The sequence below is a fragment of the Pan troglodytes genome, chromosome 9 (genome assembly GCF_028858775.2).
Source record: "Pan troglodytes isolate AG18354 chromosome 9, NHGRI_mPanTro3-v2.0_pri, whole genome shotgun sequence".
In the NCBI taxonomy this organism is placed as follows: Eukaryota; Metazoa; Chordata; class Mammalia; order Primates; family Hominidae; genus Pan; species Pan troglodytes.
In genome coordinates this window covers 86,249,421-86,276,289 of record NC_072407.2, presented here as the reverse complement: position 1 = coordinate 86,276,289, position 26,869 = coordinate 86,249,421, and the positions used below count along the sequence as shown (strand labels likewise).

Below are 26,869 nucleotides of genomic sequence, written 5' to 3'. Positions count from 1 at the left end.
ATAATAAACTTTCCATATAACATAGATTCCACATAACATAGATCTTATCCTTCAAATTCTTGCCCTCTACTTCAAGTGGAGTCCATTCACAGACTCTACATCCTAGAGTTATGAAATTATTAATTATTATTTTATAAAAGCTGAATTTAGTTAAGTAATAGTAACTAAACAAAGAAAGAAAGTGATACTGGATATTGGAAAAGTAGTCACAGTCTTGGTATCATGAGATTTTGGGGTTCCAGTTCTTTAGAAGTGCTTTACAAAGCTCGTAAAGATATATTACTTTCCTTTATACCTACTTCTATTCTTTATCACTACCTCTAGTCAATAAATTCTAAGTATTTCTCAGTATTCTTTGAGCTCCTTCTGTATACCCAAGTGCTGTGGAGAATTCTAGAAAAGTATACAATACTTGTCAATTTTTAGACATACAGTCTTCTTGGAAAGACTAAATTTACATTAAAAAATGAAAAATAGCAACATAAACATACAAAAGTTTTAAATGGCATTACATAGGAAATAGGCATATGTATAAAATTTATTCCCATAACACATTATTATAATCTGTAAGAAAAAAAAGCAAAGATGGGATGAAAGCCCCAAATAAAATTAATACCTATTTATTAATCAAAGCTATACTAGAAAATATGGGGAAATACAAGAATTACATGTGATATTCAGAGAGTTTTCAGTCTATTCTTGGATTTGAGGCACACTTTTGTGAGTCACGGAAACCAAACAGAAAGCATAGGAGAGATGTCATCAAAACTAAAAACCTTTTTAAAAATACATACTGAGGCTTCACCAGACTGTGTTCAACATCTAACCTGCAATATCCTTAGGCATCTTTTGCCTTCAGGGTGGTCTTTGCTTTGTCTAGTTCTTGTATGGTACTCTAGTATAGGGCTGACATATCACTGCAAGACTCTTGTGATAGAACCACCTAGATACTGGGATTATGAAGCAGCTTAGTGGGGAAAAATGAATTTTGAGGTCAGAAAAAACAATATTCAAATGTCAAATCTCATTTTCACTGAGCCTCATTTTCCTCATATATAACATAGAAATAGTGATAATAATGCCTCATCAGTATGGTTTTGTGGAGATTAAATGAGGATATATATGCTTATGTATATATTTAATAAATGGTAATACATACTTAATAAGCAGTAATTATTGTTATTATTGCCTTTGACATGAGCTGTTTTAGAACCACAATCTAAACAGGCCTCTTATTAGTGCAGTTGTAGCCACGAACACAGCAATGAGATCTCTGCAGTGTAAACAGTTTACAATGATGCGGGCATGAACGCGGTGGTCCAGCGGGACGTCCTCAGAAACCACAGTTTACAAGCCATCCAATAATATATCTTTACAGTAGTCTATCTTAAGAGACACTTACTACTAATAATATTTAACATTAATTCTGAAATGTACTGTTTACCAAGCACACTCAACTATATCACCTCATTTGATCTTCAACCTTTTTGGAAAGTTGTTACTACTATTCCCATTCTACACGGAAGGAAAATTAATCAGAGAGGGTTAGTGGACTTGCCCTAAGATCACACCACTAGGAAGTCACTGAGCCCCCAAATCATACAATCAGAAAGTTGCTAAACCAACCCTGAGCCCATGTCTTCTGACTGCAGACCTCATACCTTTTTCTCTTCTCTACATGCCTCTTATTATTTTTTTTAATGAGATCCAGTAAAAACTGTCTTTCTCCAGAGTCTTTATTTACCCGCAAGATACGTCCCATTGAGAATCATGAAAATATTATGACTAACTAGTTGATCCATTATATACATATGTATGCCAAGGTTATGTTTTCCATGCCCAGTGTTTTTGGTAAAGACATGAAATTTTGTTTTGTAAAACCTGCTGGATTGCTATTTGTTTTATCATTTGATTAGGATTCCACAGAATAGATTGACATTAAAAAGCTGTTAACTCTGTTAACTCCAGAGGGCACAGCTAATGAAATACCCCAAAATTTGAGCACTTTCCAAAACCACCATGTCGTATAGAAGAGTACTCTATTAATCAAGATGAAAGTATGTCCTTTATCTAAATGAAATCTGTAATTTGAGACAAAGATGAAAGATCCTTTGGAGGATAAAGCAAAAGTTGTTGTGAAAATTCTAGAAACTAAAAAGTAAAGATAGCTCTACTCAATATTCATGAAGTTAGACTGGTGATGCAAGTAGAGATTGCAATCTCTTATTTTCTAGTGATTTGCCTTGTAGCACTCCTGTATCAGTTTTACACAGATTCCCGCTAAACTTTAAAGAGAATTACTGCAAATCGTACAATTTTTTTAAAAAAAAGAAAGTTGAACATATCCAATATGATTTTCTGTCATATTTGACTGTCAATGTTCTATCTAGGGATTTCTAAGGTTTATGATTAGAGGTGCATAAATAATAAAATATGGCAGGGCATGCTTGTTCACGCCTGTATTGGGAGGCTGAGGCGGGCGAATCACGAGGTCAGGAGTTGAGACCAGCCTGGTCAGTATGGTGAAACCCCGTCTGTACTAAAAATACAAAAATTAGCTGGGCATGGTGGCACATGCCTGTAGTTCCAGCTACTCGGGAGGATGAGACAGAAGAATCGCTTGAACTGGGGAGGCAGAGGTTGCAGTGACCCGAGTTTGCACCACTGCACACTCCAGCATGGGCGACAGAGGAACACTTCATCTCAAAAAAAAAAAAAAAAAGAAAGAAAGAAAATACAGGATAGAGCATGCATAATGTATAAACGTAGATGTTGATAAGTGAAGCCTTTTTGTATTGAATATAGCATACTCTCAAAAGGCAGTTTGAGGAGAATAACTATGAATATTGGTTTAGGTTTAATTTTGCTTCCTTGAGAGAGAAATCAAATTCCTTTAGCAAAGTCATTTCATAAAGAAATGATACAGGTCGAGTGCGGTAGCTCATGCCTATAATCCCAGCACTTTGGGAGTCCGAGGCGGGTAGATCACAAGGTCAGGAGATCAAGACCATCCTGGCCAACATGGGAAACCCCGTCTCTACTAAAAATACAATAGTTAGCCGGGTGTGGCAGTGTGTGCCTGTAGTCGTAGCTACTTGGGAGGCTGAGGCAGGAGAATTGCCTGAACCCAGGAGGCGGAGGCTGAGTGAGCCAAGATTGCACCACTGCACTCCAGCCTGGGTGACAGAGCGAGATTCTTGTCTCACAAAAAAAAAAAAAAAAAAAAAAAAAAGAAAAGATACAAGTTTTAACTCTTACCCAATTTATTAGAAATCCTTGCCTTACACGTAGCAGAAATCCTCACCTCCTGCACTGTTTTGTAGAATGTAAGAGAAAATGAATGTAAATTATATGAATGCTTACTTAATTTCTTTATGTGGTAAATGTAACAAATATTTGAGTTGGGGGAAGGTACAGAAACTCTTAGTCATTTTATTTACCCCACTAACACTTGACATGGTGCCTGTAGAGGTCCTCAAGAAATGCCTGTTGAGCTCTTTGTTAAATAAGTTAACAGAAATAATCTGTCTCAGAATACACTATTCATTATTTAATTTTTTTTTTCTATTTCTTTTTTCAGGCCAGTCCTGCTCCTATAATTGTCAACACAGATACTTTGGACACAATTCCTTATGTAAGTAACCTTTTCATTACTACCTTCTTTTAAAACTGTGGTAGAACTTAATTGGCTGAATTTAAATTCAATTCACATTTAGTTTCACCCAAACTAAATAATCTTATGGAATGACATGTAGTTTTGTAAATTTTCTTTTAATAATTTCTAAATCTTATCTTAGTCATCAAATATTTCCCTCTTTCATTCATGTTTTGTAAAACACAAGGGCCCATTATGAAACAAAAATAAACAACGCTGTTTAAATAGTGTTAGTTTGCTAAGTGGCTCACTGAAAAGAGACTGAATTACTCATAGACACTAGCAAACTTCTTTGGGTTTCTTATGAAAGGAATATTCAAGTCAATTTCTGTGACAGTCTGGAACCTAAAGTAAGTAATCAATAAATATTTTTATGGATTTTATTGGGCTTCTAATAAGAAGTGGACAAAAGTTTCGTGAGGGTAGAGCCTATCTATATATAATGAAAGTTATGGTTTTATAAAAGCATGGAGCATGAGATAATAGGATCAAGCAAACCAATGAAGCCTAGGATTCTGTACCTGTAACACAACCACTATGATGGCAAAAGTTCTTGAAGATAGAGTCTGGCTGGGCAGGGAAGATTGGAGACCAGCTATAGGCTACAATGTGGGTGAGTGGTTGACATTATGGAGGTCCAACAAGGCTTTGTGAGTGGGCGCTAGCTGATGAGTGGAGGATAGTGATCAAACAAGATGGGATAGCCACAGATGCATGCTAGACGGGGGGTATGAAGCTGAGAAGAAGGGCTACAAGGGTAATGGACAACAACAAACAGATTCCTGGCCTTTGATTAAATGAGTAAAACACAGAAAGCACTTAGAACAGTACCTAGCACAAAGTAAGTGCTTGGTAAGTACTGGCTCTTCTCAGTTTTAGCCCACAGCCTCAAATCCCTTCAATGACCAAGCAAATCACAGAAACAAATGGAGCAGTCAGAGTGGGGCCTGTGGGGAATAGAAAGCACATGGCCATTTAAAGAGAGCAACTGCCACTTGGAATCCACTGGTGCCAGATCATTTTACAAAATAGATGGAATTTTGTACATGTTTGCAATTTCTAAATACAGGCAACTAATTTTCAAAAGTGCAAACACTGTGTCTGCCAAACAAAGTATGTCTAGTCCATAGGCTGCCTTTTGAGAGATGTTACCTCAAATACCTCAAAGGAACTGGCGGTCCTGAGCAGGTTCTGCAATCTGGCACTCAGCCACAGGGGAGCAGAATGTCAGAACTGGAGTACAAGGTTGGGACTTGATTATAAGAATGAGGAATTAAAACTGGGACACAGGGTCAGGACAAGAATAACAGCAAGCTTGACTTAATGCTGAATCACCTGAACTACTGAACTAGGGCTTCTTAAATCTTTCTGAACAAGAATAGTTTGGGACCAGACCGGAAACAAGGTTAGGCTTACTGGAAGGAACCAAGAGACCCCAACACTGGAAAGTAAAGGGCTCTGTAGAAGCAAACAAAGCAATGTCTTAAACGTACCTACATCCACTATTCTCTCACTCTTCCTACCTTTCTTTACTTACCAAACTTCTGTAACAGTGTATGCCTAACACTGCTGTAGGCACTTAACAAATTTTAACTCATTTAATCCTCATAACAATCCTATGAGGTAGGTACTATTAATTTCTCTATTTTTACACTTGGGAAAAAATGAGTCATAAAGAGGTCAAGTAACTGGTTCAAGGACTCACAGTAAGAGGCAGAGTCAAGAGTCAATCCAGATAGCTTGGCTGTAGAGTTAGAAGTCTTATTTAATTTCTAACATGCTGTTACCTGTGTTTCTTTCTTCCCTTCCTTGTTTTCTGCCTGTCAGCTTGGGAACATAGTTTCCTTACTTACTCCCCTGATACATGCAGATTTGGATGAGAGATAACTTGTCACAGAAGCTTCAATATATTCAGGACAGGGATCTATTTATATATGAAGGAATCCTATGTCCCAAAAAATCTCTTCACTATAGCCATTGTCAAAGCATGTAAGCAGTGCTCTCAAGAAGTAGGCCTGGAGCACAGAGAGCTGATTTTGTAAGTAAGACCACTTTCTTGTGGTGGATCTAAATTATTTCAAAGCCTCCTATTAGGGTTCTGGTGGCGTAACTGCCAGATATCCTCATGTAGAAATAATTTATCAGTAAGATCTAAGGGTCTTTTGTAGACATGTTCAATTGGTATCCCAATTGATTAGCTAGTAAAATGAGTCGCAAATAACAAATTCATCAAAATTCTTCCCATTCTTCCAAATACCAGGTTTGTATCTCACTTTGAGTCCTTCAAAAATTATTTTTAATCATCTTTTTTGTTGTTGCTGTTGAGACAGAGTCTTGCTCTATCACCCAGGCTGGAGTACAAATGGCTGGAGCCTGATCTTGGCTCACTGCAACCTCTGCCTCCCAGGTTCAAGTGACTCTCTTGCCTCAGCCTCCCGAGTAGCTGGGACTACAGGAGTGCACCACCATGCCCGGCTAATTTTTTTTTGTTTTTTGTATTTTTTAGTAGAGACGAGTTTTTGCCATGTTGGCCAGGCTGATCTTGAACTTCTGATATCAGTGATCTGCCCACCTCGGCCTCCCAAAGTGCTGGGATTATGGGTGTAAGCCACTATTCCTGGCCTAATCAACTTTTTCATACTTAATGTAACCCACTTTGTGCTTCCTTAAGGGTAAGGATCTTTATAGTGGTTTGTGAGGAGCTTGATATGATGAAAGTGGCCCAATTATCATGGTAGTATGTTCTTAAGTAATTTATTTAATCTCTATGCACCTAAATTAACCTATAAGAGAGGACTTATAATACCTGCCTCAGAGATTTTCTTAGCTTCTGGTTGATAGCAGCTAAAGTATTTATCATTTTTTTGAAAAAAAAATAAACACTTATGAGGTAAAACATGCTAAATTCTAGGAGAATGGTAAATATGAATACCTTCCCTGATGTAGAAAAAACATGAATACATTATGTATTGAAAATGGCAGATTTAGCGCATACTCATTAATGTGGATAAGCTTTGGTTCTTGGCAGAGTCCCAGCTCTCCCCTTTGTTCCTGACTCACTGGGTAACCTTGAACAAATTACTGTTCCTTTCACAGTCTATTTTCTCATTCCCCAGTGTTCTATACTTTGTTTTCCTCTTTTCTTCCTCATGTTCTAGTTGTTCACATAATTTCAGCTCTATTTAATGAAAAAACGATTTCAGAGTTCCCTAGGGCATTTTAGTCATGTTGCGTAAGAACATTTCCTTCTTAAAGATATTATCAGAATGCCAAGCTTTAACATATATTAAAGTCTTTCTAAAAAATAATTTCATAGCAAGTAAATGTATTAATTTTGCTAATTAGCAAATTTGATTTTTGATAGAAATGGTTCTTGTGAAAATGGTTCCTTGGCACAAATGCAAATGACAATTGAATAGCTACAGGAAATTTCTAGGGCCAAAGGGAATTTTTATGTAAGTGTCAAACAAAAGTACAAAATGTATTTAAAGAGACTTCTTTTTATTAAGGAAGGTAAGTTAAGAGACATTAGAGCTTGCATTAATGAAGGGGTCACTGAGGTTCTTACATGAAAATGCCTTAAGTAAGCTCTGTCTTATATGAGGTCATGATATATTAGGGTTGGGTATGACCTTAAATGTGACATAGTCTAGCTTCTCATGCAAAGCAGGAATCCCTATATGAAAATTAAAATCACCCAAGCAGAAACAAGGAAAGATATTTTTCCACTTCAATACTCTCTAGTTTCTATTTTTTGCTCAATATTTTTATTCTTCCCCATTACATGTTGAATATTGTTTCATGCCAGGTACTGAAAGTACTTTGTTCTTCGGGAGCTCAGAGTGATTAGAGCCTGCTTGTGAATCCAGTTCCCTGAAGGTTGACTCAGTCAAATAATAATGCTTTACTCTCTGGTACTCTGCAACCAACTGACATTGCGCTCTCCTCTCCTTTCAGCAGACACTTTAGAGTTCAATATTGAACAGCACCCTAACAAATAGTATTCTTTATGCTTTAGAAAATAAAATTAGAGAGATTCTAGAATGCTTTTTTATTTTGCTCTAACCTTCTCTAATATTCTTTTTATATTTTGGTAATATTCTGACCTCTTTGATAGAAATGCACTGTTGAGAGAGGTATACTTGAGAATCATGAGTTTTCCATCTTGTTAAATAACTTGGAGTTCAATGAACACAAACCTTTCATTTTAAAGATATGGATTTTCTATCTCAACTAGTAAATGGTAGTGCTTGATCTACCATTTACTGTTACCTCATGTAATTGCCAATTTTTGGTGTGTAACCACAACCAAAAAAAAATCAGCGGCAATAAGCATTTTTTTCTTCTCTATCAGTTAGCTAGGACAGCTGCTTCAGGCTGCAGAATACAGTAGTCTCACCTTATCCATGGATGACACATTCCAAATCTCCTGGTGGATGCCTGAAGCTGCAGATAATGCCAAATCCTATATACATGAATTTTCCATCTTAACTATCAGGCACTGTGGCCATAACTTTTGCAGTTTGGGGTGCCACAGCAAAACTAACATGATTATATTTTTCCTTCTTCACAATATCATGGATGAAAGATTCATTTTTACTATAGATCTTAGCAACTTCATCATACAATGCTGTCTCTTTTCTTTTTTCTTAAGTCAGGAATTTTCATGTTTTCCCTTAAAGGAAACACTTTAGGGCTTCTCTTAAGCATATCTGAATTGTCAGCATCACTATTCTTGTGCTTTGGGGCCATTATTAAGTAAAATAAGAGTTACTTGAACACAGAAACTACTATACCAGGATAGTCAATTTGATCACCCAGACAGCTACTAAGTGAATAAAGGGCAGGTAACATCTGCAGCACAGATACCCTAAACAAAGAAATGACTCACATCCTGGAAGAGATGGAGTGGGACAGTGAGAGATTTCATCATACTACTCAGAATAGAAAGCAATTTGCAACTTATGAATTGTTTATTTCTGGAATTCTCCATTTAATATTTTCAGACAATGGTTGACTGTAGATAACTGAAACTACAGAATGTGAAACCATGAATAAGTGGGTGAGTGGGGTGCCATTGTACCAGGTTGGCTGGGGCATCTCTGCTTCAGAAGTTTCATTCTGGGGACCAGGAGGTGGGACAGTAGCTATCCAGGGTATGTTTTCATATTGTGATAGTCAATGGACAAGAAATCAAGCCCGTGACACAAACACAGTTAAAGCTTCTGCTCACCTTACTTCCACCAACACCCAATTGGCCAGAATAAGTCATGTTGCCAAGCTCGAATTAGGGGAAGAGTGAGTATTTGCTAAACAATAAACTAGTACATCAGGGCCTTAAATAAAGGGCTAAGAATCTGTGTATGTCCCTTTATGAGAATAAAAAATAAAAACAAAGCAGATATAAAAGAAAAAATCTTGTACTTTATATTGTAGGTCAATGGCACTAAACAAAGTGTCAGAGGGACCTGGTTCAACTGATAGGGAGAGTGAATGTGTAGATTATTGTATGTTGTCTAAGGGCAAACACTGAGAAGTAAAAGAAACATCTAGCAAGTATTGGCAGTACAATGCCTTTACTTTCCTATAAGACACTTTGTTGCTGAAACTTTGTTTCTAGAGGTAGAAATAATAGTGGAGACAAGGGAGAAGTTTCAGGTCTCTTGCTTGGAAAACCCTCGTAGGAAAGTAAGGGAGAGAGAAAAGTAGAAGAAAAAGAGAACATAAATAAGAGTTAGGTTATGAAGAATATGAGTGGGTCCTTAGTAGTATATCCCCCATTGGATTTGGCTGCCAAGAAAGTTATTTATGTAAAAGTTATTTGTGGACAATTATAATATCATATAATATCAAAAACATTTTTATAGAGTGCTTTCAATGTGAAAAGGCCATTGGATGCAAACAAAACTATGATTCTGGGGCCAAGGACAAGAGAGTGAACTAAAGGGAAAAAAATGAACCAAAAAAGGCTGAACACATGAGTGTCAGTGACAAGAAAAAGGATACTATGGGTTCAGCGACATAGAGACACAATTGAATTAGCAATGAGCTTCATTCAGGAGCCAGAGAATGGGTTTGTGTCTAAGAGATGTTTTAAGTAACATTTAAATGGCACTGCTGATTGATACTAGCATCAGGAAGCTGAGGACAAGAGCTCTCTGAGAAGGAAGTTGCCATATTACAGAAGTGAGGTGACCAAGCACTTGTTGTAGGTCTGTACATTTAGACATTAATTTATTTGAGTGTAAATAACATATTCTTATGGTTTAGGCTATGATTCACTTTTGATTGGACCATTTTCCATAATTGCCTCTGATGGGAAAGAAAGGAGAAATATGTGTGTTCCTTTGAACCATCCTGGCAGTGATTAATAATGGTATGATATTTTGGAAGAATTTGCTGATTTTAGTACATTTATCTTTCAACAAACATGTTTTCTTCTTTTTGTGGTTTTTCCCATGGACATTGTTAAAACTATATTGTTAATGTTTTCATCTATTGGGAATGCAGTTCCAAATTTTAAAATCCTTACTTACCAGGAAACAGCTTTATTTTGTCTCAACTACTCCTATGAAGCAATAGGAATTTAGCAATAGAGGCAAAGCTATCAATATTTACTCTGGTGTCAAACCTAGCCAATCTAAATTCATTTCTCAGCTGCCACAATCAGCAGAATCCCTACTCTTAACTGCTTGTTGCTTTGCTTTATAAGCAAGAGGTGGGCTCACGCCTGTAATCCCAGCACTTTGGGAGGCCGAGGCGGGTGGATCACCTGAGGTCAGGAGTTTGAGACTAGCCTGGCCGACATGCCGAAACCCTGTCTCTACTAAAAATAGAAAAAATTACCCAGGTGTGGTGGCGGGCACCTGTAATCCCAGCTGCTTGGGAGGCTGAGACAAGAGAATCACTTGAACCCGGGAGGCGGAGGTTGCAATGAGCTGAGATTGTGCCACTGCACAATCTCTGTTTTGTTCCTTTACTACATGTTTTGGCCTGCAGTTGAGATAGCTACCATTTTCTAACTCTTTTACTTTAAACATATACACATCTATAAGGAAAGAGCTCTATTTAATTCAACAAATTGAACACACTATGAACAACTACCATGTTGTCCTACTTTCTAGACCTGTGCTTTCCAAAAAAGTAGTTATAAGTCACATATGGTTATTTAAATTTAATTAAAATAAAATAATACAAAATTACAAATTCTTTCCTCAGTTGCACTAGCCACATTTCAAGTGCTTAGTAGCCAGTAGGGCTAATGGGTATTGTATTAAACAATGCAGATATGGAATTGTCCATTATTCCAGAAAGTTCTATCAGACAGAGCTGTTGTAGGCAATACATAATAAGAAAGAAATAGAAGAGATAAGGGAGCTAATTTGTTATCAAGAAATGATTATACTCTAGGTTCTTTATATGTGAGAGTGTATATATATATATATATAGAGAGAGAGAGAGAGAGAACCTAATTAATCATCAAAACTATCCTTCCAATTTTTGTGTGTTGGTTTAATTTCCTCCTTTTTTAAGTTGACTATTTTCAAATCTTCTAAATAGTCAGCACTCTCCAGGAATTGTGGGATATGCTCACATGGAGACATGATCCCTGTTCTCATGGCTCTTAAAAGCTTAACTTTGAAGACTCTTAAACATGATACACATGGAGGCAAATGTCAGCAATTACTGAAAGCTTTCTTAAAAGTTCAGTGATTCATCATTTTCTTATTGTAAAATTATAAAATTCCTATTTTGGCCAGGCGCGGTGGCTCACGCCTGTAATCCTAGCATTATGGGAGGCCGAGGTGGGCAAATTACCTGAGGTTAGAAGTTCGAGACCAGCCTGGCCAACATGGTGAAACCGTATCTCTAATAAAAATACAAAAATTAGCCAGGCACAGTGGCAGGCACCTGTAATCCCAGCTACTTGGGAGGCTGAGGCAGGAGAATCAGTTGAACCTGGGAGGCAGCAGTTGCAGTGAGCCGAGATCATGCCATTGCACTCCAGCCTGGGTGACAGAGCAAGACTCCATTTCAAAAAAAAAAAAAAAAAAAAAAAAAAAGTTCTATTTAGATTGGGATGATTTTTTAAAAGCCAAGTCAAAACAAAAACAAAAACAAAACAAAAAACCAACAGAAGACCTGACCTACTTACCATTCACAAACTAATTCACTTTTTTTGCCTTGCATTACCCTTGCAGAGGGCAGTTTGTTGACTACTATACTCATAGCTTCTCATTTACTGGGAAGCCCTTACTTAGGCTTGTCATTTTGGACTTAGAGCCAACGGGAAAATAAAACGGTTGTCCAAGTGAAGAATGTGACTGTTATGTGAAAGTAGCAATATTGGCCCGTCTTTCTTAGAGGGGTTCCCCTAAAAGCCTTACCTACCTGGACAGAGAAACCACTCTTGTTCCAAGAAGTGTAACCTAGCAGAGCACTTTTAAGAACAAGGGGGAAATAATCCTGAAAAATATTTGTGTAGCTTCTCAAGCATAAAGCTGCTCAAGGTGCAGTCTGTGAACTGGCAGCGTCAGGTCTCACAGGTCAGGTTGTTAGAATCATGGGATCTCCAGCTCCTCCCCAAAGCTATAGAATCAGAATCTCTGAGAGTGGAACCAAAAAATTTGTTCTTGAAAGTACCTCAGGTGATTCTTAGGATTGCTGAAGTTTGAGAGATGCTGCTCTACAATTTACAAGAGATTTTTAAAAGCTAGTGGGAGACCTTAAGCAGCTCTAGTTGCTAAACTGAAGTGGAAGTGAAAGTAGGAAATACTGCATACAGGAAGGACAAAATAAACATATCTAAGGCACAATGATAAGACATTTAGCATGAATCTGAATGAGTGTTTAATCCTGGTGGGTTTTTTTTTTTTCTTCTTTTGAATCACTTGGGACCTTTAAACACATTGTTTCCTAGTCTAATGAATAGACATGTTAATGAAAATGGATAATGCATGGTGAAAAGCACATGTTGTTAAACACGCCTTGCTTATCTCTGCCTGGCTTATTCTTACATATCCTAAAGGGTTCAGCTTAAATAATGCTTCTTCTAGGAAAGTGAGATTCAGGGTAGAGTTCCTCTTAGGAGCTTCCCCGAAGGCTCTTCTTCCTCTCAAAGTAGTTATCACACTGAATTGCAGCTATTTCATTAATAGTTGATCTTTCTCTCTAGAATGTAAACTTCATGAAGCACAAAGAAAATATTGCTTTATCTTTCCCACAGTTATACCTCAAAAACCCTGCACATTTTTACTGACTGGTGGAAGGCAGGCAGACAGGCAGGAAGGGAAGAAACTACAATAATAAGCCATCCTATTTCAAGGAATCAGAGAAAGGGAGAATTTTGTCTAGCTCTTAAAGAATAAAAAGACATTTCTAGGCAAAGTAGGTAAAAGGCATTCCAAGAAGAGGGAAGTGCAAGTACAAAGGTCAGAGTTCAGGCAACTCACATGTCCTGAGTTTCATCCATATGGAGCACAGAGCAATAGCATAATATGAGGTTGGGTTGAGTCTGATTGTGAAGGCCTTTTTTGCTTGATATCGGCTTTGGACTTTAACATGTAGGCATTGCTGGTAGCATTATCTTCTCATATATTTAGGAAATTATGACATCTGATTTTATCACTCTATTTCTAGGTCTTAATTTTTATCTGCTATATTGTAGGTGCCCTGAAATATATTTTGAATAAAGCCAAAGACTTAATAGTGATCACCTAAGAACAACTGACACAAACTCCTCTTTAGCCTTTTCTACATTTTCCTATATCCTTACCTTTGTTCACCCTGTTCAATTAGTCCACAATGCCTTTTCCTCCATTCCCATCTTTTAGATCTCAATAAACTGCCACCACCATCAGGAAGCCTCCATCAATCCCTCCAGGTCATATTAATGTCTCCTTCCTCCTTGATTCCATAGTATTTCAATCATGGGAGATTGTTATTTTAGTAGAAAGAGAATGGAGTCTGGGCTCTTTTGATTCAACCATATACCAGCTGGATAACTAAAAAAATTAACTTCTCTGACCCTTTTCCCTCAGCTGTAAGGAGAGACAATAAAAACTACCTTGCATAATGTATTCTTTAGGAGACAGGTTCAGTTACATATAACAGAGACCAAAATAATGACGTGTTTGCAAGATAGGAATGTATTTCTTTCATATATGACAGTCCCTAGGTTAGCTGTCCAGAGCTAGAATGTCTATGCTGCTCCACAAGGTCTTAAAAGGACCCAAGTACCTTTTATTTTCTTTTTTACCACCCTTGGGGGTTGCCCTTGCACACGTAGTCCAAGAGGCCTACCACCATGCTGACGTGCTAAATAGCAGGTTAAAAGAAGTACAGAGATGGACATTGTTCGTCCCTTTAAAGCAATGTCTGAAAAGTTGTAAACATGATTTTTCCCTCATACCTCAAAGATTAGGCACAAAGCCATTCCTAGATGCAAAGGGAGACTGAGCCATATAACCTTTATTCTGAGATGCCCTGGGCTCAGATAAAAGTGAGGGATCCCATTATTATGGGAGAAAAGGGTAATGAACATTGGGGAGAAGCAGCGGTTTCTACCACACAACGTGTTAGTAGTATTCTTCAATGTCGGAAGCTTCTGCCCAGGGGATGCTGAAGCAGATCCATCAAGTGCTAGCCTTTATAGTTTTTCATCATTTCTAATTTCAACATTTTATATATAAAACACTGTATTGTTGCAATTGTATCAGTATACTATATCTATACAGACTAGCACATATCGGGGAGCACGCTTGCAAACATTTTACTGGTAGGAACACTAAAAAATTTTCAGAAACCACTGGTTGTAAGCATTGGAGATAATATTTAGACATTGCTTGGCTCATAATAGATGTTCAACAAATGATGGCCATTGGCCATTGTTACAGTCCTAAATTAGTATTTACCATATTCCTCTCTATTTATTAATAGTTCTTAGTACTTGATATTCACCAGATACAATTGTGCTTTACTTATCTTTAAATTCCAGGCTGGGCATGGTGACTCATGCCTGTAATCCCAGCACTTTGGGAGGCCGAGGTGGGAGGATCACCTGAGGTCAGGGAGTTCAAGAGCAGCCTGGCCAAAATGGTGAAACCCTGTCTCTGGTAAAAATACAAAAATTAGCTAGCTGTAGTGATGCCTGCTTTTAATCTCAGCTACTCCGGAGGCTGATGCACGAGAATCACTTGAACCCAGAAGGTTGAGGTTGCAGTGAGCCGAGATCACACCCCTACACTCCAGCCTGGTTGACAGACACTTGGTCTCAAATAATAATAATAATAATAATGATAAAATAAATAAATTCCATAAATAGCCATAGTCCATGCATGTAGTGGGATTTCAATAAAAGTTTTTTTCAATGTTACACTCAATTGTTTATTTGAATTTGACTGTTTTAATAGAGTGAATTTTTATTTGAAAAGTAATTCATCAGGTAAATATGTGTGTTTTAATTTAATCTACATGATCATGTGGATCAGTGTGCATGTGACCACCTAAAAGTGGGCCGCCCAATTTATTGGCTCTTTGTAGTTTAACTTGCTCATAGATAAGCACTCTTTTCAAAGTGTGGTCCTTTACAAATGCTTTTTTCTTTCTCAAATATATATTTGAAAGAAAATGTAGGCAGTCATAGATGATGACAGGGAAGACAGTGGCTAGTTGAGTGAAAAGAAAGAGGAAGAGTGACAGTTGAGTAAAAATCAAGGAGAGGAAATGAGACTGGAGTAATAAAGAGAAACGGCTTAACATTTTTATGTTACTTTCCTCAGTTGTAACAGTGTAATATTTGGATTGAGCTAAAAACTCTATTTCAAAAAAAAAAAAAAGCAAATACTAAAACATATTTCTGGGGCCCCAGGAACTTTATGTGATGCTTAGGGTAATTTATAATTTCATCTCTCCCTTGTTAAATCTTGCTTGGCTTTTTTTTTTTTTTTCTTTTTCTTTTTTGAGACAGGGTCTCACTCTGTTGCCTAGGCCAGAGTGCAGTGGTGCCATCAGGGCTCACTGTAGCCTGGACCTCCTGGGCTCAAACAATCCTTTCATCTCAGTTCAGCCTCACAAGTAGCTGGGACTACAGGCGTGTGCCACCACATCCAGGTAATTTTTGTATTTTTCATAGACATAGAGTTTTGCCATGTTGCCCAGGCTGGTCTTGAATTCCCAGTCTCAAGCAATCCGCACACCTCGGCCTCTCAAAGTATTCGAATGACAGGTGTAAGCCTCCATGCCTGGCCTTGCTGGGCTTTTAAATTGACTTTTTGACACCGATATTTTTTAGGGGCCAGTTCTTGAGGGATAACTATAGGTATTTTTCTCTGTGAAATCAGACAGCTACCTTGCAGCTACCTTGCAGCTACCTTGTTTCAGTGACTGACTTCCCTCTAGTGTCTTTCTTTTTCTTTTCTTTTCTTTCTTTTTTTTAGGCAGAGTCTTGCCCTGTCGCCCGGGCTGGAGTGCAGTGGTGTGATCTCTCGGCTCACTGCAACCTCTGCCTCCCGGGTTCAAGCGATTCTCTTGCCTCAGCCTCCTGAGTAGCTGGGATTACAGGTGCCCCACCACCACACCCGGCTAATTTTTTCTCTTTCTTTTTAGTAAAGACAGGGTTTCACTGTGTTGGCCAGGCTGGTCTTGAACGCTTGACCTCGTGATCCACCTGCTTCAGCCTCCCAAAGTGCTGGGATTATAGGCATAAGCCACCATGCCCGGCTGTGTCTTTCCTTTTCTAAGTGTATCATATCTCAGCCCTAAATTACTTCCCCTCAGTTGTCACTTGGAAGTTCCAAGTTTGTTTAAATACACGAAGAGCTGGATGAACTTTGATGAACTTTACTTTTGGTGACAAAGTATCGTTTCCTCTTCATGAACAGCATTAATGGAAATGCATTTTGATTATCCTAATTTCTACCAAGTGCCCTAAATGATGTTTTGCCCCCAAGTATTTTATTTTGGAAACTCAGTAGCATAAAACTCAAACATTACCAATCTAATGAGCTGTCACATGAAGAAAAAGTAGTAATGAAATAACAAATTCAGATAGGTCAAATGGCATGCTGAGAGGAACGAATAAACAATAGCGCATTATAATCAGTATCTCTTTAAAGACAATCTCAGGAAATTTTCGTGGTTTTCTTGTTTTTAAAGCAAATTGCTAATACTTTTGCTGATGTCTCAAAGCAGTGGCTCTCAACCTTGCCCCCACATTGTAATTGCTTCCCGCTTCAAAAATACTGATGCTGAGCTGGGCACAGTGGCTCACACCTGTAATCCCAGGACTTTGGGAGGCCAAGGCAGGCGAATCACGAGGTCAGGAGATGGAGACCATCGTGGACAACACAGTGAAACCCCGTCTCTACTAAAAATACAAAAAATTAGCCGGGGATGGTGGCACGTGCCTGTAGTCTCAGCTACTCAGGAGGCTGAGGCAGGGGAATCGCTGGAACCCGGGAGGCGGAGGTTGCAGTGAGCCGAGATGATGCCGCTGCACACTAGCCTGAGTGACAGAGTGAGACTCCATCTCAAAAAAAAAAAAAAAAAAAAAAAAAAACATACTGATGCTTCAACCCCAGGAGTAAAGATTCCTGTTTAATGGGTCTGAGTCTGGGTATAAGAATTGGGATGTTAAAAAATCTCTCCAAGTGATAAATAACTGAATAACTAAGTTAAAGCATCTAGTTCTTCTAACCTTCTAACCTACTATGATTCTGGGAAGACCTTCCAACAGAAATGGGTGGTTGGGTTAGTGTGCTTATTATATAGGCAATAAACTGAGCTGCCACCTGTTAACTTGGTAACAGACACAGCTACTGCTAAGAAAGCTAGCTAGCTATGCAAGGCACATGCCCTCAGGCTCAGACTTGATCAAGTTAACGAAACACCCCTCCGAGGGTTGTTCTGCTGACACATGTCACCATTTATGAGTTGTAATTGGGTTTATTAAAAAGGGAGTCATGGCCTGTGCTTTAGCAGTTTGGCCTAAGGGCCCCCAAAAATACTGAGAGAAGAAATTTGCAAGCCAAACTACAGCTGAAAACTAGACTGGGGTTGACCTTGAGGTAGGTTATTGTAGAACCTGAGGCTCAATGCAAGAAAAAAATCAAATATCAAAACCCTGCCCAAGTCCACCAGAAGCTTTCTCTGACAACCAACCTCACTGATATTTCCCTGTCTTTGAATGTCTATTGCACATACTTTAAGAAGGACAATGGCCAAAAGTTTATTTAACTCAGGTTTATTCGATGGCAGTTTGATTTAATAAATTTATGCTTTGATAGTGAAATTATCTGGATTCTTTAAAATGGAATGTTATTTTGGTATGGCCAAGGGCACAGACTTGGCATCTAAGAGAACTAACTCTCTCTTTTGTGAACTTGAGGAAATTACTTAAGCTCTCTGAGCCTTAGTTGTTTTTTTTTTTTAATAAAATAGAGAAAGGTGGAAATATCTCACAGTACAGATATGAAAATGATCTGAACAATGTCATTGTAGGAATAAAAATAGCTATTACTGAACCACACTCTAGGCACTATTAAAATTTTGTACATATGTTAATTTATTCAATCTTCACAGTAACCATACAAAGTATATTATTGTTACCTCTATAGGTAAGAAATTGTAGGCAAAGAGATTAATAACTTATCCAAGGTCACACAGCAGATAGTAAGGGGCTTGTAATAAGAATAGCATTATACTACCCTGCCTCTCAGTAGTTGTAATAAAAGTTAATTTGCTAAATTATTTAACAGACTGAAGGAGACACTTAAAAGCAACTAAGGTCCAGCACAGTGTTGTTGAACACTTCATTAATAAAAGGTTGAAGAGCTACAAAGAGAAACACATTGTTCGAGATTGTGGTTGACAGGAAATTTGCGAGTATACATGTTGTGAAAGTTTAAAGTCAAGCTGGGAAGAGATTTTTTTTTTTTAAGACAGGTTCTCCCTCTGTCACCTAGACTAGAGTACAGTGGTGCTATCATGTCTCACTGCAACCTGAAGCTCCTGGGCTCAAGTGATCCTTCTGCCTTAGGCTCTCAAAGTGCTGAGAAGAGATCTTTAAAATGCAGTTGGTGTCATCAAAAAGGGTCAAACTCTGTCAAGTATTTGAAGAGATTTATTCTGAATCAAATATGAAACCTACGGCCCTCGATACAGCTCCAGGAGACCCTGAGAACATGTGCCCAAGATGGTCAGGCTACAGTTTGGTTTTATACATTTTATGGAGACATAAGATATCAATCAATACATTTGTTTGTTCAGTCCATTGGTTCAGTCCAAAAAAGTGGAACAACTTGAAGAGATTAGGGGGTGGGCTTTCAGTTGGTAGGTGGATTCAAAGATTTTCTGATTGGCATTGGTTGAAAGAGTTTATCTAAAGACCTGGAATGAATAGAAGGGAGTGCCTGGGTTAAGGTAAGAGGTTGTGGAGACCAAGGTTCTTATTAGGCAGGTGAAGCTTCCAGGCCGCAGGCTTCACAGCGAATAATAGATTGTAAATGTTTCTTATCAGGCTTTAAAAGGTGCCAGACTCTTAGTTAATTCTCTCTTGGATCATGAAAAAGGCCTGGAAAGGGGAGGGGATTTTCTACAGAATGTAGATTTTCCCCATAAGAGAAAACTTTGCGTGGCCATTTCAAATTATGTCAAATAAATATATTTTGGGGTAAGATGCTTTAATTTCTTTCAGGGCCTGCTATCTGTCATGTTGGTATTTTATTACTCTAAATAGTCAGCTTTGTCAGTCGTCTACTGTAATGTTAATGCTGGTCAGCTGTGCCTGAATTCCAACGGGAGGAGGAGGAGGGTTTAATGAAGCATGTCCAACCACCCATTCCCATCATGGCCTGAACTAGTGTTTTGGGTTTACTTTAGAATGCACTTGGCTTGGAGGAGGGGTCCATTTGGTTGGTTGGGGGGCTTAGAATTTTCTTTTTGGTTTACATTAGTGATGTCACTTTGTCTAATAAATAATAATTAGAAATTGAGAGTGATCTGGGACACATGGGGTGAAAGTCCTGAACCAACGCACTTTCGTTAGCAGTGGTGAATCCATACGGTTCTGCAGCAACCTCAATTCTTGCCTTCTCAGAAGAAAGAATTCAACTGATGGGCAGAAGGCAGAAGGAGGGACGAAGGCAAGTTTTACAGCAGGAGTGAAAGTTTATTAAAAAGCTTTAGAGTGGGAATGAAAGGAAATACACTTGGAGGCTGGCCAAGTGGGCAATTTGAGAGATCACGTGCACGGCTTGATCTTTTGACTTGGGGTTTTATATGTTGTTGGCATCCTTTCAGGGTCTTGCATCTCTTCCCCCATGATTCTTCCCTCGGGGTGGGCTGTCCACATGTGCAGTGGCCTGTCAGCAGTTGGGAGGGGAGCAGGTGCTGCATGTGAGGCATTCTTCCCTTACCAGCCCAATGTCCCTAGAAGGTCCTATGCCAGTTAAAATGCCATTTTGCCTCTTAATGTGTATCTTTGAGCCCACTCTGCCAGCTCCTAAGATCTTGTCAGGAAGCTGCTGATCACCAGTTTCAGGTTTTTGCTATTTATTGGGAAGCTGCCTTTCCCTGACACTGGTGAAACGGCCTTGTTGTCTGGAGTAACAACTGAGATTTACTGTCTCACAGATGACAAGGATGCAGACGCACAAAAAGTGAGATTGAGAGTGGAAGTTTAATAGGCGAAAGAAAGAGAATAGCTCTTTCCTGCAGAAAGGGGTTCCAGAAAAGTGGGTTGCTGGATCTATGGTGAAATGCATTGGGGTTCACAGATGAGCTGGTGAGGAGGCAGTGTCTGATTTACATAGGGTGCAAAAAACTGGTTAGACCAGGTGTGCCATTTGCACAGGGGATGAATTTTTTGTAGGCTCCACCCTAATCTTTTATCATGCAGGCAGGTTCTCTGCCTGAGCTATGCCATGTTACCCATTTCTTTGTTCCTGTACATGTGGTAGCAAAGAAAGGGAAGATGGAGCATCCATGTTGGACATGCCTGGCCCCCAGCTAGCCCTTTTCTATTGGCACAGCTGCCAGCATTCCCCTGTGCAAGCTTCCAGCTTGCTTATTTATGTTTTCAGCTTGATTTTTCAGGCTGCTCTTTATTAGGAGAAAAATAATTTCTTGGGCTGCTTTTTGCTAGAAGGGAAGCTCTGCCAAGGACTCTTTGCCCTCACTATCTGCCTAAACAATTTCTTTCTACCTCCTGTATCACTGACTGTGACCAATTATTATTTTAGAGTAGCGGTTAACTACCTGACCATCACCTGATGGTTACCTGACATTTCTAGTAGTAGGGGTTGAGGCTAGGGAGGAGGTCTCTCCTGCCCTGCTCATGTCTGACTAGCTACCTACTATAACACTTTCATCCGTGTTACTTTAATTAGTTCTCAAAATTGTGGAGGAAGCTATCGTTTTTTAGCTAAGGAAACTGAAAGGTGCTTTGAGGTTGTGAAGTTTCCAAGTTCATATCATTTTGTAATGGCAAATTGGACTTGTGCTCAGGCCCTCTGATTCCTCCCACCTAAATGGTTATTTTCTGTTGGGCAGGTCTTTATGGGCATTGCTGGAACTAAGTTTCCTTGTCATTCATCAGACGGGGGAGCTCTCCTATATCATGGCCTTGATCTCTTCAATATTTTATTCTTATTTATAAACTCTCTTTTAGTTCAGACTAGTATAGCAGAATACTGAAGACTGGGTGGCTTAAATAACATAAATTTATTTCTTATCATGCTGACTGGGAAGTCTGAGATCAGGGTGCCAGCATGGTTTGGTTCTGGTGAGGCCTGTCTTGCTGGTTTGCAGATAACCATCCTTCTGCTGTGTCCTCACATAGAGAAGAGCAGAGAGTGGGAAGCAAGCTCTTTCCTTCATCTTCTTCTAAGAACTCTAATCCCATAATGAGGGCTCCACCTCATAACCTAATGGTCTCCCATTGTCCCCATCTGAACATTATGTTGGGAATTAGGATTTCAGTACATGAATTTTAGGGGGGTAAAATTTTAGGGTGATTCAGTCCATAGAAATCTCTGAATTTCAAACAACTCCAAGGTAATTTGATTAACTCATGTAATAAAAGTTCTTGAATGCCTACTTGTGCCAGGTACTGTTACCTAGGTTTACTGTAAGCAAGACATAATTTCCACTCTTGTGGAAATTATGAGCTTTCATTCTTGTCAAAGTAGGTAACAAACAAAAAGGAAGCTATAAAATAGTAAGCGCTCTGAAAAAAATGAAGCAAAGTGCTTTGAGGTGAGGGAAATGCAGTGGCTTCTTTAGAAAGATAGTATGGCAAAGATCTCTTGGAGAAGGTGATACGAGAATTGTAACCTGAATACAAGAGAAATCCTACTGCGCACAGATCCTTGTGTTGCAGTTTTTCTTTTATATATATATTTTTCCTTATTTCACATAGTCTGGCTTTCGTTTCTATGTTGTTTGTTTCTCTTCCTTCCCCATCTTGGTGGTAAATTACCTCACTATCAACTCAACTCACATTACATTTCTGGGAGTCTTTCTGTCCTGGTGTGTATGTGATCAGCAATCCTTACATAGTATGTTTGCTAAATGTGTCCTGTCTCTGTCCTATCTTCTTCTTCATTGTCAAGACCCTTGGTCTACTACTCTCCTGGACTCCCTCATTTGCCTCTGAACTTGTCTCTCTGATTTTGATTTTCCTTCCTCCTGTCCACATAGCTCTCTGAGTTCTTATTCCAGAAAACTACCTATGGTCCCATCTTTTAACTACCTGAAAGTTTTCAGTGGTCTTGCATTGACTCATAAAATATAAACTCACTAGTATGATATTTCAGAGTTTTTACTGGTGCCTTATCTTCCTCCATTCCTTTCACACAATATTCCCTATGATTCCACTACACAGTTCTCCCAGTTTCCTGAACACACTGTATTCTTGATGATTTCCATGAACACAATAGCCCTTCTTTAATGCCCAATCTCTTATTTTGTACCTGATAATCTCCTACCCATCCTTCAGCATCTACTTCAAAAGCCAATCATTCTTGAAGCACTTCCCCATTGCTGTAGTTGTATCACTGAGAATTAGGATCAGTGGCATACAACTCCCAAAATAAGAGTGACAAAATCAGTGAGAAAAAATGATTTTTTCCCCTTCATGTAAATGAAGTTGTAAGCTAGACAACCCATGGCTTGTAAGGTGCTCCATAGTTAAGATCCAGCATCATTCTATTTAACTCTTCTAACATCATAGCTTGAGGCTCCCTTTTGCTAGGTTACCTAATGGTTCAAATAGCTGCTGTAGCGCCAACCATTATATTACATTTCAGGAAGTAAGAAGGGACAATAAGAAGGTTGTGCTCTTCACCTTTAAGGACACTTCCAGAAGTTACCCAGAAGAATCAATTCATCCATTTGTTGAAGACAATCCCGTGTCTATACCTAGCTGAGAGACGCTAGTGTGTTTAATTTTTTTAGCAGGGTAACAATTTCTAATGAGAAGAAGACAATAAATATTCTGAGGTAGTTAATTGTCTTTGCTACATTCTCTGAACAGTATTATTAGTATCCTTCATGAAGAAGTTTATTCTTTTTATTCTTCAAGTTCTCGTGTTTCCACTATAACCAATACTTGCTATAGAAGATACTCATGTTGTCTTTATGATTTGGACCTTGCCTTGTCTCCACTGTTAATTTCCAGTGCATATCCTATCTAAGGTTTCCTGTTCGTCTCACTGTTTCACACTTTTGTGAAATTGCATAATTTTTTTTCTTTAACTGGAAAGCTCTTATTTCACTCCCACCTCTACTTTATGAGCTCTTTCCTTATTCATCCGCTTTCCATATGGAGTTGATCATGTATTCAGTTTTGTGCTCACATATCTTTCCCCTAAGTAGACCATAAGCTCCTTGAACATACTGTGTCTTATGTATTTAAAAATTCCCAGCACTTAGAACCAGGAAAAAAAATCACAGCTACTCAATGCATTCTTGAATAAATTAATAAAATGTACAACTAAGGTACATATTCATTTATTTTATACTTTTACAAACATTTATTTATTACTGGCATAACAAATATCATGCGGCAAGCTAGATGCTGAGAAATAGCAGCAAACAAGATCAACATTGCCCCTCCCTCATGGAGTTTAAATTCATGTTGAGGGAGAGAGATAATAAACAACAGATAATTATAGTTGTGAGAGAGAATAATAACAGAGCAGGAAGAAAACAAACTACTAATGATGCTGTGGGGCTCCTAGTAGGTTATATCTTAGTTATTTTGTAAACATATTTAGTTCTTCTTTCTTAATGAAAAAGATAGATGAAGAAGTTTACTGTTCTATCATGACAGGCTCCTGCCTTTGTGTATGGCTACCACCAAAAAAATTGTAAATTACCTTCTTTAAGTTCATTGGCTTGAAAAATTATAACTTGCAAAGCTTCACATGTGGAGATTTATGTGATTGTTGACATTAATGCCTTAAAATAAATTATTGTGCTGAATTAAACATGATTAAAATTCTGGGATATTCATCTCTCTTGACTAGCTTAAATGTTTATAATGAGAAAACTTCACTTAATCATAAAAATCATTTATATTTATTGAGTGCTTACTCAGTACTGGGTACTGTTTTACATGCTTTACATGTGTTAATTAATTTGATCCTCACAACCACCATTATAGTTTGATATTGATCTTATCCTCATTTGATGATTTAAAAAATGATACAAGAAAAAGTTAACTAATGTGGCCAAGGTCAAGTAGTTGGTAAGAGGAGGAGCCAGTACTCAAACCCAAGCAGTGACTGTGCTCTAAACCCTTACTACTTGAGAGAGGGGTCTTCAAACCAGTGGCATTAGCATCACTTGGGAGCTTGTAAAAATGTAGGATCTGAGGCCCAACCCAGACCTTCTTAATCTGCATTTTAACAAGATCCCTGCATTTTAACAAGATACCACATAAGTGCTCACTCAGAGAGTCTGCTTTCCATTTCTCTTATTCTATATCACAACGCTACATCAATTCTGGGAATCTGCCCACTTATTGAGATTTAATTAAAATATTAGTCAGAAATATTGACCCTGTTGACCTCTGTTTCTGTAAACCACTTGGGTTACGTGGATCAAGAGAAATATGGTATCATCGCTTCATTAAAGTAGTTAAACCATGATATTGGAAAAAATCTGGAAGCAGGAGGTTAGATGCCAAAGCAAGAAGAACATTTTAAATCCTCCATTGATTTTCTTTCTCTGTGTTCGCTCTTTTTTATTACAGGGATACCTGCCAGCATCATTTTCTTCTTTTTCTGGTTTATAACTTTTCCATTAAAAAGTAATTTGAAAGACAATATGGCCAAAGAATTTTATCTGGACCTTTCTTACAGGACTTTATCATTTTGTCTCTCAGTTATTTGAGTGCTTACCAGGATATAATTATAATTCCCAGCATCTATAGAGTACATATGATATAGCAGGAACTGTGCCAAGTGGTTTTTTTCCTTAGATAATTTATTTGATCCTCACCACAGCTTTTTAATGGAGATATGATTATGGACCTCATTCAAGGAATGAGAAAGCCGAGGCCCAGAATGTTTAAAACTATACCCAAGGCTCCCAGTTTAGGCACACTGAAGCTAAAGTTGAAGCCGGGCAACATCAATACAGAGCCCACCAGCTTTACCAATGTACTACACTGGCCTGCCATGATTTCATTACAAGCATTGGGCTGAAATTAGCATAAGTAGTAGTAGGGTAGTCCTTTAAATTTTTTTTCTGGATTCTAAAACACAGTTATTATCTTACCTGTGTTTATGAATTTTGATTTTGGTCTCTCAAAATTATGCTTTGTTAAAATGATAAATGTTTCCAGCATTTTAATGTTCAAACAACCCACTTTTCTTTCATGTATCATGTCACATCCGAATGTGCCGACTTTATTTAGAAATATGTGGGCTTCATTTCTTAGGATCACTTCACCAAACTCCAAGAACCACTTGGAATTATTTTTCCCTGAATTGGCATGAGCTACATATAAATTGGCAATACATAGTTGGGAGTAAAATTCTGATTAAAGTCTTGTTCCCGATAGATAATAACTAACAATTGAGCAGCTGCCAAACAGCACCAATTGAATAAGTGCCAATGAGATCCAAGATGAATGTGTCAAGGACTAATGTACTGAGAACAATTAGTCCCTAAATCCCTTTTAATCATAGTAAGTCCATGACCAATGCAGTTAAAACAGCTGTGATGGACTCTAACCAAAAAAAGCAATAGGAGAATTCCATAAAATGTTTCCAAATAAGCAAGTTCAGTGGAGGCTGGAGATAGAGTACGGAAGAGATGGATAGTTAAGGGCATTAGGGAAATAAGAGAGTCCATCATGTCAGTGATGCAACCAGATGAGTTAGAGTTTTAGAGGAAACCAATCATGAAATAGTTTGTGATACTGATTTAAATATATCTAACACCAGATAATACAACATTCCACCATAGATCCAAGACTTTCAGTCCAGATTTTGTGGTGTGAAAAAATATAATTTACTCAGTCAACATACATTTTTTTTTTTTTTTTTTGAGATGGAGTCTCACTCTGTCGCCCAGGCTGTAGTGCAGTGGTGTGATCTTAGTTCATAGCAACCTCCGCCTCCCGAGTTCAAGTGATTCTCCTGCCTCAGCCTCCTGAGTAGCTGGGAGTACAGGCGTGTACCACCACAGCTAGCTAATTTTTGTATTTTTAGTAGAGACAAGGTTTCATTATGTCGGCCAGGGTGGTCTCCTGACCTTGTGATCCGCCTACGTTGGCCTCCCAAAGTGCTGGGATTACAGGTGTGAGCCACCACACCCAGCCAATATACATATTTTTTAAAGCACCAACTCTGCGTGGCACAGGGCTAGCTGTTGAAATACTGAGATAAGTGAGGTAGTTTCTGCCCTCAAGATGCTTATAGTTTAATATAAGATTATTGTGAACAAATAACTATATTCTTACAGATGCTGTGATTAAAGAAAATAAATGGCTCAGTGGGGGCACAAACATAAGGGGGTTCAATCCTCTTTGCAGTTTTCCATGATATACACTCATGACCTCCTCTAAGGCCTGGTTTCCGTCATATCCATTGTGTGTCTGTCTTCCTAGGCCTTATTCCCTCTGATCACACAGAATTTCCTTTTGCAGTTCTCTGATCTTTTCTACCTGTATGCTTTTGCACTAATTTTTGTCTACGTCTAATA

At 38.3% G+C, this 26,869-nt stretch overlaps 1 protein-coding gene across 31 annotated transcripts in view; it reads left to right on the top strand.

Annotated features, from left to right (window-relative positions):
• DLG2 (discs large MAGUK scaffold protein 2) overlaps positions 1-26,869 on the top strand; it is a 2,168,441-nt gene that overhangs the window by 1,373,858 nt on the left and 767,714 nt on the right. For all 31 annotated transcript variants that reach the window (XM_063783330.1, XM_063783332.1, XM_063783324.1 and 28 more), the window contains one exon: positions 3,581-3,634. In XM_063783330.1, the coding sequence (XP_063639400.1) occupies positions 3,581-3,634 (54 nt within the window). The remainder of the gene's footprint in view (positions 1-3,580; positions 3,635-26,869) is intronic.